Source organism: Melanotaenia boesemani, chromosome 14 (genome assembly GCF_017639745.1).
Source record: "Melanotaenia boesemani isolate fMelBoe1 chromosome 14, fMelBoe1.pri, whole genome shotgun sequence".
NCBI lineage: Eukaryota > Metazoa > Chordata > Actinopteri > Atheriniformes > Melanotaeniidae > Melanotaenia > Melanotaenia boesemani.
This window is the reverse complement of record NC_055695.1, coordinates 8,196,843-8,214,133: the sequence shown is the minus strand read 5'-3', so window position 1 is coordinate 8,214,133 and position 17,291 is coordinate 8,196,843. Positions and strand designations below refer to the sequence as shown.

The 17,291-nt window shown below is 35.3% G+C and overlaps 1 protein-coding gene across 1 annotated transcript; it reads right to left on the bottom strand.

The window, feature by feature from the left end:
* Nucleotides 1-471: 471 nt before the first annotated feature.
* Nucleotides 472-10,705, bottom strand: il12rb1 (interleukin 12 receptor subunit beta 1). Its single transcript, XM_042005207.1, has 15 exons — nt 10,520-10,705; nt 9,906-10,029; nt 8,985-9,151; nt 8,734-8,876; nt 8,606-8,639; nt 7,570-7,692; nt 7,139-7,215; nt 6,492-6,720; nt 6,261-6,407; nt 6,001-6,099; nt 5,211-5,366; nt 4,931-5,086; nt 4,722-4,791; nt 4,366-4,441; nt 472-1,084 (listed from the first exon to the last, which is right to left on the bottom strand). Exons 1-15 carry the CDS (start codon nt 10,623-10,625, stop codon nt 785-787), a joined length of 2,007 nt encoding a protein of 668 aa, XP_041861141.1. The 5' UTR covers nt 10,626-10,705; the 3' UTR covers nt 472-784.
* Nucleotides 10,706-17,291: the final 6,586 nt, after the last annotated feature.

Sequence of the window (17,291 nt, the reverse complement as noted above, 5' to 3'; positions counted from 1 at the left end):
CTAAGCCTAACGACAAAAGGAAGTAGCAAAAAGGCACTGATGCTGCAGGGAAACTAATCTGTGTTGTGGTAGAAAATGCTGGAAGTTGGTCATCATTTCTTTCAAATCAACAGGGTACATTTTAGTCTGAACAAGCTAGATCAAAGACCCACAGAAGTCTATTTGGTAATGAGTAATCTACTTTTTTTTTTTTTTTTTTTTTTTTTTTTTTACCTTACATGAGAAACTTTTTTTAAGGTCAAGGAGCTGTTTTTTATGACCACTTCCTGTCTTATGGTTACCTCACACTCATTTTTGTTTTTCAGGTTTGTTTTCTCTCAGCCATCAGAACGTTTTTTTTTTGCCTTTGTTCTCTCTTTCTTTTTTTTTAATGCCTGATCTGAAATGGGCCAGATCCTTAAATACCTAGTTCTTTATTAAGACATGGTTGTTGCTGGGAAAAAAAAATAGAATACTTTCAGTTTTTTCATCTTTTGAACTAGAGTTTATTACTGGGTTATAGTCCATCATTCTCTTACTGAGTTGGATCTAGATGTTGCCTTCTTCTGACTATGCAAAGTTGTAATTCTGAAATCAAATACTGGCTCAGGTACATACATACAAACAAAAAAAGAAAATATTTATCAAACATTTAAGGGTTTTTCTTAAATAAAAAAAAAAATTACTCTCTTACAGATGTTCAAAAACTGACCAATCGAACAAAAAAGGTTTGCATAAGTCAAACAAACTGATAAACTTGTTTGCTCAGTTATTTGCTGTGAGGCAATAAAATTGTTACACCGATTTAAGAAGAGTCTGTCTTTGCATCAAACACCAAACCATTCCTGTATATCAGCATGGCAAGTTCATTGTTCACCTGCCCAAGGTCTGTTATCTTTTGTTTCTTCAGTGCCTTTTCTGTGGAGATAGGACCCACACACTCATCAACGGATCCTTCAGAGTCACTCCTCTCATTCTCCACATCATCGTCAGTCATATAATCCTGCTCCCCTTTGGGGACAATGGCCTCCTCTGAAACAGTCATCTTCTCTGAAAGTAGCTGGTGCAATGTAAACTCATGCACCTCCTCTTTCCTCTTTACCTCCTGTTGTGGTTCACATATACAGAGAATAGATTCAGAGTTCTGATTCACAGAAAACAAACTGCAATGTGCTGTGAAATTCTAAGCATGCTGTTAAAGGAACAGCTGTCATTGGTTTTAAATTCAGAGAAAAGCCATTTCTGTGACTTAGATGGAAACATGTAATAAATGTTTGCGAAAACTAACTTAAAACATGTAAAGATCATACTGAAATGTTGCATTACACTAAAGAATAGTTTTTTTTCCTGTGTGGGTCAGTAAAACAGATCAGAGTACATTCAGCCTTCAACATGAACCTGCCTATAACACTGCTTTTTTTAAAAAAAAAAATAGGTATATTACAGTGTATTAGCTTTAAACAAAAAACATGACTTTTACCTGTGAATCTAGATACTAGCTAACTAACTGTTTTGTATTCCTAACAGATATTAATTGGAATAAATTGATTAATTTTGTGATGTGTGCAGGAATAATTTGACACACCAGAAGATAGAGGTCTGTGTATCTATTTTATGCTACCAAAGTTACTTAGTAGACAGAAGGGTTAAGTTAATAATCACAGGCTCTTATTTTGCACCTAAAGTTTATCCATTTTCTCCAAAGACAGCTGGGGTGAACAGATAACTGCTGCCAATGCTGATCATGATAAAAAAAGACTCTTCTTCTTAGTTATTATCTTCCTGTCATGCAGACAGGGCTTATCTGCCATTTGTGAGTTTGGTTTGGTTCAGACAAACTCAGCTCCGTTTTCCTAGTTAGTGGCATTCATTTGAGCTGATCTGAGAGTTGTTCTACAAAAACAAAACTTGACTTCTTCTTTTACAGTTTTCAATAGTCCCTACAACACAAAATACAGACAGTTTTATCTATTTAACAAACAAACTGTGTTGTTTCAGAGCAGTTGCTAAAACAAATGGAAATTAAATTAATGGCTTATAAGAAGCTGTTTGCAAAACCAAGGACAGTCTCCACATATCCTTATATACAAATTTGAATAAATATTTAACCTTTTATTAAAGTTTATTTCTTATATAGTCTCAGGTTATCAGACACTTAATATTTATACAATAAGCTAGGCTGTTTTTCTTTAACAGTTTTTAGACTGTGCAATCACTGAACAATCTTTTCTGTATGAATAAACTGCCTTCTTGATGTATTCATTAACATACTGAAGAGTAATATATGATTTGCATTCGTTATTCTTCTCAATACAAATGTCTGTTCTTTCTTCAGTCAGATGTAAACCCAACGGTTTGAACAGCTGCACTTATTCACTGTATGCTCTGTCCTCAAACAAAATCATAGTTCTGCTTTGTGGTCAAATTAAAGGTTTGTGGTTTTTCTCACATCATTCTTTTACAGATTTGTTTGGGACTTTCCTCCAATATAACTGCTTCCCAGTGGGGAAAAAACCTTTTGTCATGTCCAGTGATACTGTGTGTTCCCTTTTAATTGATATGAGAACACCTCCTCTTACTAAACATATGCAACCGTGTGAAAAACTAAATACACCCACTTTCAGCTTTAAGGTTGGTAAAGCTTCTTGCAAGGTCTTGAAATGAGGTAAGTGAGACCTCAGCTGAACAACCACACAGATTACTTGTTACACAGTGCCAATATTTAGCTAACAAACTAATCCAAAATAAAGAGTGTATGAAAATCTAAGTACATCCTCTCTGGTTCCGTAGGGATTAAGACAATAAGTGTCAGCCAGGCTTAGCTAATAAAATGCAACTGAGAACTTGAGGAAGTGTGAGCCCTTCTACAAAAGCAGAAACTTTGGAGCATTCAGCTGTTTGTTAACATAATGCAAAGGAGGAAAGATGTCAGTCACGATCTAAGAGAAGCAAGTTTTTTTTTGCTGTCCATCAATATTGAAAGAGTTATAGGGCCATTTTTATACATTTTAGTGGCCATCATTCCATGGTGAGAAAGATTATTCACAAGTGAAAACATTCAAGGCAATTACCAGACTCCTGAGGAAAGTAAGTTTCAGTAAATTCACCTCAAGCTCAGACTGTACAAAAACTGCTGAAAAACCCCAAAGAATATATTTAAGAAGTGGCAGGCCTCACTTGTCATGTTTAATGTTGAAATTCTTGAGTATAATTGGAAAAGAGGGAACAAGGCTTGTTAGAAAGTATCTTCTCTCTCTCAAACAGAACATTAGGTTTGCAAAGCTGCATCTGAACAAACCCCCAGACTTTTGGAACAATGTGATGTGTAAACTTTTGGCTGCAATCCACAGAAATCTGTGTTTGGTTTTGACCAAAACAACTTATCAGTACAAACACCTCAAACTGTCAAGCACAATAACGACATGTTAACAAGTTAGGCTCTTTATGCAGCCCTAGGACTGGCGCACCTTGCAACACAGAGCATGTCTTTAAAGTAGCAGTATTGAAGTGAAACTGTGTTATAAAGATGAGTGGACCTAAATTCACAATGATGACAGACTGATTGTGTCATTGAGAAAACAATGTTTTTCAAGTTATCGCTCATTAAAGTGGTTTTAATGCCTATAAAATCATGGGGTGGATTATATGATGGTGTGGTTGTTCCAGGTTTGAAGCTTAGCTGGAGGCTTTCTGTGTAGAGTTTGCATGCTTGGGGCCTATGCATGCTTGGCTTCTCTGTGGGTACTTCAGAGGCTTCTGACTTCCAGTTCCTCTCACAGCCCAAAATATGCATGTTACTTTTGAGTTTAAATTATCCCAATGATTGATCCTGTGCAACCCCAACTGAGAATAAGTGGGTACAGAACATGGATAAAATGGGGGTACTGATTTTTTATACACTATTTTGCATTTTGGAATATGTAATTTCAGAATATTTTATTTGTTTCATTGATAAAAATAATGAAACAGTGTGACGTATCATGTGTTGTTGTTCATCTGAGTTTTTTTTTCTTTTTACCTGATTTGAAGACCAGATGTAAAGTAAGTACAAGATAATTTTTATTTCCTGATACACAAAAACTTTATAGTTGAAAGAGGGTCTTCTTTCTTTTTCAGTACTATACAATTGTAGAAAATAGCTTTACTGTTTTAAATAGTCTTTTCAGCATCTTTTACTGTGTTGTGGATATTTTAACCTAATAAAACTGCCATCAAGGCCAACCAATCAGCACGCTATAGCCTGTTTTGAAAGTGAAAGCATGTTTTGACAAAAATGAAAACGTATGAAACATTGTTTTTACTTGATTTGTATAGATGGAGTTAAAGTTTCATAAATAAATGAAAAAGCCCCAAAATTATTAAAAACTTAGATATCAAGTCTCTTACCTGTCTAACTTGTGGACATGATGGGAAATGTATTATCACAGGTGTTGGCACAGGAGGAAAGATTTTGGCTCTGATTCTAAGTAATAGAAAAGAGAAGAAAATGTTTAGAAATCAACTAGATGAGCAATTTTGGGTTTTTAGGCACTGTACTGCCAAGAAACACACTAACATATTACAGTTATTCAGTTGCTTTAGCACAATACTAATAGGAATAGGATGCATCTTGGAAAATAAAGGGGTACATTATGTGATCAAAAACTGTGGCTACAGTGGATGCTATTAAACCAAAAATAGTTAATACTCAGATTTTTCAATAAGTTATTCCAAAATGTAGCATATTAAAAGGTGCCACATACCTCTTCAGGATAATGGTGCACATTGTTGAGAGAAAGAAGAATATAAATAACAACCCAAAACTCATCCACACTGATTTGAGGGAGAAAAGCAGAAAGAGGGAAATAGGAAAGAGAAGAAAATGAAGAGGCAAAAAGAAAGATAATGAGAACACTGCTTCAGTTTGACAAAAAAAAAAAAAACTATTTCAAAACAAGAATTGGCGTGATACCATTTGCAGGCTTCTCTGGCTGTGTGTTAATAATTGCTAAAGCTGAAAGTCCTTCTCCCGCTCCCGTCACTCCAGCCAGGCTGATGTTATATTTGGATCCAGGTGTCAAATTTTCCAGATGGTGCTTTGTCACTGATGTTGATATGTTGAAGCATTCTGATTGAATGAAATATGGACAAACGTACTGAATTTTAACTTTGACATGTGAAGTTCTACTTTCTGACACAAAAAAAAAAAAAAAAAAAAAAAAAACTGAAAGTAAGAACATTGATTTTCATACTTTTTGGCTCATCTTGTGAGCTTATTTTCACTCTGCACAGTTTGTAGTGTGTGATGAAGCCTCGCTGGTGCTCATATGCAATCGCTTTCCAGGACAGGTGAACAGAAGTGTCTGTTTCATCAGAAGCTCTGAAGTCCCGAGGTCCTCTGGTTGCCACTGAATTGAAAAAAGAAATATACTATATATAAATATATATACTTGGAAAAGAGTTGGTAGCAAGTGTACTTTGGCTTTTTTAAAGTAAAATGTGTTACTGTGTTTTAGTAGGAGGAGAAGTTCTTGAGTCTTTTAGTGGAATAACAATGTGAAGTAAATACTCAATATCACAAAAGAATGGGGATAAATAGACTGATTATTTTAAACTAGTTAGCAATAAGACCTGATCTTAATTCCTCTAAAAACCATGAGGATAGCTATAATCTGCTACTTCAAATTAAACACCTGATAATTTCTGGATTTAGAAACAACAAGAAACAGTTTCTGCCAAGATTGTCAAATGTTTGACAGTAATGGTATTTTGGATTGCATTTTGTGTTTACATTGTTCAGAATCAGAAAAAATATACAACATATGTCCTTAGCTGTCAAAGAAATGTTGTTTCTTTTTCATCAGGAGGGAACTATTTTGTGAAAAACACAAATAAAAATGCCATGCAGACTTTCTGAATTAGCTTTGGGGTGCAGTGAAAACATGGGTACACCTGGTTATCACTTTATATGGGAAGTTTAAATCTACAGGGATCCTGTACTGTCCAGTTAGTAAAGAGAGAACTCATTTAGAAGACACTTACCACCTTCTTTCTTATAAAAGAGGCACATTTTAACTGTCTGTGGTTTCCCACCATCACATATGTGTTCAAAATAAAGGTAGCGGATGTAGTCCTTCATGTCTATAACAGAAACAGGAAATAGGTCTTAGCCTTTAGCACCTTTTATCTTACTATGCTCATATCATGATGGCATAAAAATGAAATGTTTTTGTACTAGTATGTCCACAAATTTTAAAATTTGGTGCACATATTTGACATGTATTTGACAATGTATGTCTTACTTTTTTGTAGCTGTTTCTTATCCTTTACTTTGCTCTTTGCAGTTAAAGTCATCACATTTTCTGGTTTTAAATCTGCATCACGAAGCTCGTAAAACTCAAGGCATGTCCCTTTTAATCTTTTCATTTCCAGTAATGTTTTGTCACAAACTGCAGAAAAAAAAAAAAAAATTACAGCCCACTTGAGAAAATAAACATAATCGAGCACGCTTAAACACAAACGCATGGACTCACTTTTTAAATTTGCTGGAGGTGAAGCAGGTATTTGAATGATGGATGGGGGTGACAGTCCTGCTGCATTTTTGGCAATAATAGTGATGTTGACAGCTGAGTATGATACATTAATAGTGTAATTATTTGTATGGGTGTCATGTCTCCTCATCCTACAAGGACAGCGATTAGAAGTCTGTGTGTCATTCAAGCTGTACATCACACCTCCGAGTGCTGCTGCAGGCGGCATTCCCTGAAGAGCAGATGAGAGATCAGTTTAGACAAACAGAGCAAACTGAAACAACAACACAAAGAAATATTTAATCACTGCATGCAACTATTGTTAGTTCAGGATGGGTTTGGAGTATACAGATAAATGCTTAAAATATAGTGCTATAAACTGCAATTACAGAGGGTCCTGAAGTAAGCAGGGGTAAGTGTCTGCCCTAATGCTCACATGTGAGCATTTCAGCAGAGTTTCTGGTGTCTGTGCTGTTGTAATACATTTTATTGTGGTTAACTCTGGTTTCCCAAAGCAACAAACACAGAGTAGGCTACAGTGAGTAGGGCTATTAGGGGTACTGGCAGAAACAAACCTAATCATTATTCATAAAATCCAAACTTTTACTCTAATCAAGGCTCACATGTGTGGATATTTTGGTATCACTCACCTTCCAAGTTAGCTTCACTTCTCGTGTGCCATTTAAAAGTCTTGTTGTACTTTTGACTTCAGGTTTCTGTTCAAGCGCTGTAGTGCAAACACAAATATGTTTTCGAGCCTTATTATCCATCTATTTTATATAGCTGCTTAATTCAATGCAGTGTTGTAGGGAGGCTGGATCCTAGCCCAGCTGCTATCATTTGAGAGGCAGGGTACACCTTAGATGTGGCAGCAGTTCATCACAGGGTCAACACATAGTAATGTTTTCCAGTATACACACATTAAATATCACAGCTCAGCAAAGAGAGACTCTGCAGTCACAGTTGCATGTTTTGTTGTTGTGTCTATTGATCATTTAAAAGCAGAATAATAGATTTAAGGGCTAAGGTGGTACCAAATAAACTACCAGCTCATTTGTTTACATAGATGAAATGAGTTTACCTGCAGGAACAATAATAACTGGAGACCAGTTGCTCCACAGTGGGTTTCTGGCCTGGGTGGACCGATGTCTGATCTTAACCTGGTAAGATGAATGCCTCAGAACATTCTCAATTATGACCTTGTCTGTTCAGATAAAAAAAAAAAAAAGAATATCTGAACAACTTTCATTAATTTTGCTGACGCTTCACATCAAGCTAATGTCTAACATATATATTAAAAACAAGAGTAGTTTCTTTCCAGTTGGTTCCCAAATATTAATATTACTAATACAAATTTTAAGTTTACTATTCAAAGAAGACAGTAATTTCCCTCAATGAATAATTGGCAGCGTGTCCCGAAAACTTAATTGTTTTTCTGCTTTGCTCATATGACAAACTTTCTTATGTGTAGCCAAAGAGAACAAGACATTCACATCTCCCTGTTTAAGCGACATGGGTCATTTCTGACATAACAAAGTCTCTGGACAAGGGAAAAACCTGCAAACATTAACTTGCCAACAGACTGTAATATAATGGAAGTCACATCAAAATAAGCCCTTATATGAATAGAGAAATTAATACTTATTTTATCATAATTATTTCTTTGTATCTGGTTTAACTTGATAATAACATATTGTAAAGCATAAACTGGAAGAAGAGTGTGACAATGTGGGTAGTGTGGTTGAGTGCTTATAGGAAGTTGGATAAGGAGTGAGGAACGTGTCCATCTTGAGGTAATTAAATTGCTCAGTATTTGCTAATAACAATACATATGGTTCCAAATTTAATTAGACTTTTAGTACATAAAAAATATGAGGTATTTTACTGAAAAACCAATCTATAATATTCCTGGTTTTCACTTAAGAAATTGTTGTCACAATATCATAAGTAGTCACGGTATGGACAGACATAAATAAACAAAGGAATAGTCTTTTCCCTGTGTAAAAGTAGATCTGTGGAGAGCTCAACACAAATTTATCACCCACCCAAAAACATAGAAAAAAAATTTTAAATTTCAAAACTTTAATGAAAAGGATATTAAATATAAATGTACTCACACATAGAGGCTTTATTGATGGTATTTGTTATTATCTGCAAAAGCAATTCAAATATTAGGTTAGAAAGTTAAAAGAGGGTGGGGGATCCCTGATACTAAATCTGTTGTTTAAAATGCAAAATTGCTCACATTTTTCCACGATTCTGTTGGATGTTCATATTGTTGAAACCAGACCTCGACTAAAGCTGGATTTTCTTCTGCAGCTGGCCAGCTTAAACTGAGGTTGTTTTTTAACCACACCACTGAAATATTTGACGGTGTTTCATATTTAACTGTAAGAAAAAAAGGTTACATTTTCTTAAAGTACTTTTTACTTTAGATTCCAATTAAAACTAAATCTGTCTGTCATACAGTAATTTGGAAAGTCCAGCATCCAATACCTGTATCCTGGAGTATGCCTGACCTTCTGGGTGAAGTGCAGGTTATGGAGTTTCCCACATGAGCTTCAACCCAAATGTCAACTTTATCACCGACTGTCAGCAATTCCTCGATGAACTGACAAGGGTTCTCAATAATGTTCTCACATTTTATCTCACTAGTAGAGTCACTACAAAGAAAAATGGAGATGTACATTATGAGTACAGTGGAAGTGGCAAAAAAGAAGAAAGGCTCCACTTTTGAAAAATGAAGCCATTATGAAAATGTTGGTGTAGATTTCTCATTCAAATCCTACATTTTAATCAAAATCAGATGGTGCCGGTAATTAGATGGAAGCTCATCAAACTGCAGTTGTCTTTGTTTCCACTGTAAGTCTGATTAATTCATCAGATTTATGATCAGTTTATTAGTCTGATCAGTTTATTAAATAATCTGGGAATTTTGGGGGGAATTTCACCAAGATCACACTTCGAACATGACGTTTTCATTTAGCAATTTCTGCACCTCTTTTTGACAGCCTGGTCCGCACTAAATTAAACAAATTAACAATCCACACTGGGGTTAAAATATATCTCTAGTACCCATGTCCCTTGGGAAACATCCTGCTGATAAAAATTTATCTTTAGTGCCACAAAGATATTAGATTATCAAATATTATTGGATTCCCAGTCCTAATTAATCATACACATACTGAGGACAAAATAAGAATAAGCATGTCAAAATTATTAAACTATGCACAATAAGTCTATGTAAGAGCTTGTGCCCAAATTTGGAACAGATGAGAACCAAGCATTCAATACCAAGTCTCTTCTCCCCAGTTATTAATGTCCTACTGATCTGTTATACATCTTAAGTCAGAAATCTCCATGGTGAAATGATGAATTGAGTTAAATATTGAAACTCAAATGGTGATTAGTACTCACTTAAAGCAAAATTTAAACATCACATTACTCGCATTAGTATTAAAGCTCCATTCACAAATATAAATATCTGCCTTAGCGTTGCGTCTGTAGCACAGAGGACTGGACGGCGCCTCACACGCTGACCCTTGGGAAAAAACACATTTAGAAAATTAACAAAATTACACACACAACAACACGTATAATTTTTCAATTAATCAATTTACAAAAAAATTTAAGCCATTGTTTAATTTTCCCTTTTTGTAATGTAACACAATTGTTTTGGTCTTCTCTAATGAGGCTGTAGCATTCATGTCCTTTAAACTCAAGTTTTACTGCTGGTAAAATAGTGACCACCAACATGTTTACATGTTATTTACCTGTGAATTCTGTTGCTTTAACAAAGCAGTAGAAACAACATAGAGCGGATGTCACCTGCTAGTAGAAACCACAATATGCTGATAAGCTAACCAGTGTTTTGTGGCTTATGTTCTACTTTAATGAAGTTGTCACTTTCAAACATGTGATCTAATGCTACATTAATGTTCAATTTAATATGACTGTAGTTAAAGGTAAAACAATAAGTCCTCAAAGAGAAGAAGATTTTTTAAAAATGATCAAAACTAGAGGATATTTACCTAAGCTGACTGTTATGAGGAACATAAACGTAATATATCCATTTACTGTGCTCCTGCACTGAAAAGTTTCCATGAGGTGTCGTAGAAAGTCTAGAAAGGTAATCATTATTCCGTGTAGGACAGTTGATGCAGTCAGTCTGTCTTCATGTAACCCACTTGTCTTTCTCAGAAATGTCACAGGAGTTTCAAGTCTCTCAGCTTATATGAACTGTAGCAAAACCAGAAGTGTCAGGGGTGGGGGAGGTTGTATTTGTCACACTGGCAGACAGACACAAGAGCAATTCTGTATGCAACTCTTTGAAGTGATTTTGCTTTTGTTTCATGACTGTTTTTTGTTGTTTCTTTTCTTTTTTTTTATTCTTTCAGTTTTTTTTTTTTTTCACCATCAAAGAAATTTTGGAGGAAACTCTGGAAACTACGGCAAATTAATGCAGACTCCTACATATAGTGTAATGTGTCACCTGAGGCAGCTTCTCACACATTATTATTCATTTGTAAGAGGTGGGGAAAATGCTAACTTTTATGCAATGCTTTTTGTTTAATAAAAACTTTAAGAACAAACAAAAAAAGCCAGTTTTTTGTTAGATTTGCTTAATGCTGTTTGTCAGGTAGTGGTTTCTCTAAAAATTCTGTCCCAAATCAATGTTTTTCTGGGCAAATCTCATGACAAGAGGAGTAGTAACAATATTATTTATATTATATTATATTATATTTTTTGCTAAATACATTGTCATTAAAAAGTTAGAATCACATCACTAAAAAAAGATTTCACACAATAACATCACTTGGTTAGACCTAACAATCAAAGCAAATTATGGAAAAAAATATAGGACTAAAATAAATTCATTTTACAATGTAAATGATGGTTACATACTGGTTCCCCTTTGGGCTGTGTGCTGTACTCACCGTACACCCACAACTGCGAGGCCACTTCAGACTAGTGTCATAGTAGAATTTGCTGACAACACCACTGTTGTAAGACTGATTTCCCACAATGATGTGTTAACTTACAGAAAAGACATCCCCCATTTGGAGTACTGGTGCAGAGAACCTTCTCCTGTTGTCAGTATATCAGTAAAACAAAAGAAGTGGAAGCAGCAGGGTCTCCATCCACTTCTCATCAGTGAAATGAAGTGGATAGTGTGGACACTTTCAAATGCCTAGGAGTGAACATCTTACAGTACCTAACCTGGTCTCAACACTTTAGTACTACTTTAAAAAAAGGCATCTGCAACAGCATCTCTACCCCCTCAGATGGCTGAGAGACTTTAAGCTTGCACCCAGAGTTCTCAGAAACGTTTACACTATGGAGAGCGTCTTGTGAGAATCACAACCTGGATGGGAAACTTACAAGGCAAGACTTTCTGAATAGTCCATTCAGCTAAGCGAACCATCAGAACCACCCTTCCCAACCTGCAGGACATTTCTATAAAACATTGAAAGCTAGGGGCTGTGAAGATCCTCAAACAGCCCTGCCACCCTAGACACTCCCTCTTCTCGTCACTGCTCGTTAGGCCAGCGTTGCCACTGCCTGAGAGACAAGACTGACAAGATGAAGAAGAGTTTTTTCCTACAGGACATTTGCCTGATAAATTAGCATCACAGCTGATACAAGCGCTGCCTACACAAGAACTATCCCCTCTTTGTTATGTTTTCACTTAAATTTTTATAGTTTTCTTTTTTGTCGTCTTTATTCTGTGTGGTTATTTTTGAACATTTGCACCTGTACATTGTATAGTTGTGCATGTGACAAAAAAGCCAATCTTATCTTAACAGATGTTTCACAAATTAGCATTGTGCAGGATGCCACAGTATTGTAGCCTTTGTTAGGCAACATATAAAACCTGAGAGAGATACTTATTACTTTTGGTGAAACTGTTTTGTGTAAGAGCAGAATTTTTTTGCATTTCTGATTTGAATGTTGCTCATTTGGAGTAGTGTTATAGGACTAGGTCAGAAAGAGAAATTGTTTTCTGATGAAAATTGAAAACTAGAAAAAAAGCTTCAGATTTTACAAAACACTAAATATGTAGGTTAGTGGGTTTTTGCCATAGTCTCTGCAAACATCTGTTATCTGTGCAGCTTGCAGCATGTTTCTGCTTTTTGTTATGTTTTCAATACTTGTAGTAGCTGCATCCGTGCTTTCTTGTGTTGCATTTGCCATACTTTTAACTGTTACTTTCCTATTTGTTTAATTTTGCTTGCTTACTTTGCTTTGTACATGCAGAGCAAGGCAAGGTAAGTTTTTATGTATAGCACAATTCAGTGACAGGGAGATTCAAGTGGTTTACAGAAACACTGAAAATCAGGAAATAAGAAGCATAATTTAAAATTAAAAACAAAAGAGAAAGGAAAAAGAAAGAACATTTTAAACACAGTTCTAAGGCTTCATGTGCAAATATTATAGTGCTGATATAAGGCAATGCAATGTGCATGTCCTGTTCTTAATCTCCACTGATATCCTGCATCTGCATGTAAAGCACTCTTAAGAGCTTATCCATTTCTTTCCAATATCTTTTAAAACAATTCCCATTTTTACAGCTTCATTACATTAAGATATTTAGCAATTTCCTTTAGCTGCTGGTTATTATAGTCCTTAGGGAAACATCACTCTTACATGAGCAATCGGTGTATATTTTCAGTCGATTGATTAATCAGATTGATTCAAAATAAGCAATGCCCATTCAATGTGACAAAGACAAACACGTCATCAAGCTCTAGATTTGAGCTGGCTTGCTTCTTACACTCAACAGCCACATTTATTTTAGGTATACTTTGCTAACACTAGGTTGGACCCTCTTTTTCATCCCAATTCTTGGTGGCATAGAATCAACAAGGTGTTGTAAACATTTTTCAGTTTTTGTCCATATTGATAGCATCACACATGCTGCAGATTTGACAGTTGATGTTGAGAATCTCCTACTCTACTATATCCCAAAAGTGGTTTGTTGGATTGAGGTCTGGTGACTGCAGAGACCATTGGAGTACAGTGAATTCATTGTCATGTTCAAGAAACCAAAAGGAGATGATTTGAGCTTTGTGACATGGTCCATTGTCCTGTTGGAAGTAGCCATTAGAAAATGGTACACTGTGGTTATAAAGCAATGGACCGTGCTGTTTAAACCATGCAATCTAGGTACTAAGGGGCCCCAAGTGTGCCAAGAAAATACTCCTCACACTATTTCAGTACCCCATGCTTTTAGGTTAAGCCTCTCATCTGAACGTTGTAGCTGAAATAGAGACGCATCTGATCAGGCGTTGTTTTTCGACCCTCTGTTGCCCAGTTTTGGTGAGTCTGTGTCAACTCTAGCCTCAGTTTCCTGTTCTTAGCTGACAGGAGTAGCACCTGTAGTCTTCTGCTGCTGTAGCCCATCTGCTTCGTACAACATGCTGTGCATTCAGATGTGACATTCTGCATGCTTTAGTTACTACTTTAGAAATGAATGGTCTTTTACCTCTGCATACATTGACACTATATAGACACACACACACACACACACACACACACACACACACACACACACACACATATATATATATATATATATATATAGAGAGAGAGAGAGAGAGAGAGAGAGATGTGTGTTATGAGTATGCATATATGTGTATATATTGTTTGTAAATGTTGCCATTGATTATAGTACTTGACATGAGTCTGTATTTTTTATATTAATTTTGTTATAAATTTTTGTATAATGACAATAAAGTATCTTATCTTTGAAAGTTTCCTTTCTATCGTCTCCAACCTACCTACCTGTGTATTCTCTTCTGACCTCTGACTTCAACAACGTATTTTCACCCAGACATCTGCAGCTCACTGGATATATTCTCTCTTTTAGATCATTCTCTGTAAACCCTGGGGCCAGTTGTTCAAAAGATTTATTCTGGAGAAAAGCTATCTGGATTTGGGAATCCCATTTTTCATGATGGAGGATCACATAATCCATCTTACTTTTATCCCGGTTGTTCAAAGCAGCATTGGATTGGACCACGCTGATCCAGAATCACAGTTTTCAAGATTATCAGATCTGAATTACCAGAACTTAAAACAGTGTGGGCTACCAGCTATGTCAAGAACAACAGGTAGGTTACTTAAAGTGCTATTTGTGATGAAAAGTGATTAAACAGATGCAAATGATGAAGTGGCCTGTGAATGTATTTGTCAAACATTCAGATTTAAATGTAATGCCCTCCACACACACCAGATGTACTTATGACATGACATACAGTTATTCACTTTGCTCCCTGTACATGCCTTCATTGAACAATATCAGGAAATCTGACACACATTTACAGTGTTAAGCTGATGATACTCAACTATAGTTATTGTTGCTGAATTCAAAGGTTTGTTCTTTATGAGACAGGTCTGGATTACTTAGATTTATTAATTTGGGCTGTCTATCTATTTGTTTAGCAAAGCTTAAGTAATTATTTGGTCATAAAAACCTTATACTGTATGATCCCTATCTAAATATATCTAACTAAGTGACTTTGGATGGCATTATCATGGCCCCCAACAAAACCTGGAGAAGATTTAATAAGGATTTGTCCTTGACAAACTTTTAATTCTGCATACTATTTCAAAAATTAAGAGTATCATGTTCCAAAGAAATACCCACAAACTAAAACTGTAAAATCTATTACAGAAGTTAAGATTATTTTTTCCCTGTATAAAAAATCTTAACAGTCATTTCTGTCTTATCTTAATGATCTTATTCACTATGCATAAGAACTTTTTCCTTTTCGAATGCAGGCCTATATGTGGTTCCAAGAGCTTCCATGCTGGAAAAGATGGCAGGACTTTCAGCTATCAGACTCCCTCTTTGTGAAACCAGCAAACAGTTTGGGTTCTGGACAAAGAAACCCTCTATGCTATTAAACTTAAAACCTTCCTGTTTGATAGAGCTTACGATAAGTGGCTAAATCCTGTTGTTAGTACTCTGTGTTTAACCCCCTTTTTTTTTCTCCCTCTTAACTTACTCCTGTTTCACCATGTATTTAATATATTTTTGTACTGTAATTGTTTTCAAATTATCTTGAAATGTATATTGTTTTCTTAAGTCCTTTTTAACCTTTGATGCTATTTGTACCAGAAAATCGAAAAATAAAGTTAAACTTTCAAGGAATCTGACACTAAGAATTGTGTTTTAGTTTACAAAGTAGTTTTTGAACAACTCCAGTCTAAGACACCAGGTGAGAAAGACAATCATGTGACTTCAAATTATGAGGCAAGAACAACATAAAATGAAGTAAAACCTGCACATAAAACCTATGTGGTCATGAGTGAAATGACATTTTCCGGTTATCTTCCTCATTTTGCATCCTCATTCTTTTCCTCATTTCCCTTTTAGGCAGTTTCAAACAGTCACTTGCGACTTCATTTTATAAAGTTGTTTCGTATTTACAAAACAGAAATAGTTAAACTGACCAAATAAACCACATGTTCAATGTGGATTTTGAAAACAAAAAACTTACTTGTGCAGGCTGTTTACCACCCAGATCCCCTTAAAGGACATATCAGTGCACATACAGTATGTGTTATGTAGCTAAATATGTATACTAGTTATTGCCCACAAGCCAATCAACAAAGATATACAGTTTTAATAATTTTATGTTCATTTAGAAAACAGAATTATTATTTTTAAGCTCAGAGGGAGTTTTTTAATACTAGTAAAAATGGTGGCACAAATATGGCAGCACAGTATGTGGAACCATAGTAAGTATATAAATGGTTCATTATAAGAGAATAAAAACATAACAGTTATTTTAATGAAGCGATTAGATATCAATAGAAACAGTTTTAATAACATAAAATGTTTCTTTTATTGACCTTTGATTGTGTTACATGCTGCACCTTTAATGTTAACAAAATTTTGCCACAGGAAGTTGTGCCTTTGTTGAATTTCCACGGTCATTTAAAGTGCTGCTCTGCATCCCTGCTCAGAATAATTCAAGCATCACCCGCCCTGAGCAGGCCTACCGCACTCAAATATCAGGCATGATAAAAGCATGGCTGTCTGACCTGCTGATGTCTGCTGTGATTTGCAGCACATGTTTCAAGACATATATGTGAAAGTATTAAATTTTGGTCTTAGGGAAGTTATTAATTTCTTCACATACCAAAGTGCAACTCTAAAGGAAACTCCTCTACACATCAGAATGGACAGAGGTTGAAACCTATTTGTGCATCTCATAATGAGATAAATTCATGCTTTAGTTTCTCTTTTTAGATTAAATTTTAAGTCTACGACATAAATGTGATGACTTCCATTGTTTTTATGTTCAAATTATGTTAAAATATTTTAGCACTATTCATACATGTTAACACAATTTAAAAATGGCCACATATTCATATTTTGCAGCGACTAATTTGCCTTTACATCAGACTTTTTTACTTGGATTCCCTTCTTTGATGCAGATTGATGCTGTAAGACTGCATCTACCCTGTAGCTCCCAAAATGTGGTCCTAAATATAAAAATACATTATTGGGAAGAAGCTGCCACCTTGTGGGTGTGTGGGTGATATGCTGTTTGCTATTAATGCTGTTATTTGCTACCACCTGAGGGCAGTCTCAGCCTCAGATTGGAACAGTGTGTAAACACAATGTCTCATGCTATAAAGACAGACTTCTCCAAGTTACAAAAGCCTAATATTCCCTGAAAATATTAACCCTTTAAAGCCTGACCAAAGAAATAATGGACAAGATATTCTTTTTTTTTATTTTTTACATTTGAGTCTTGGTCACTTAAAAAATGTAAGAAAAAAATGCTT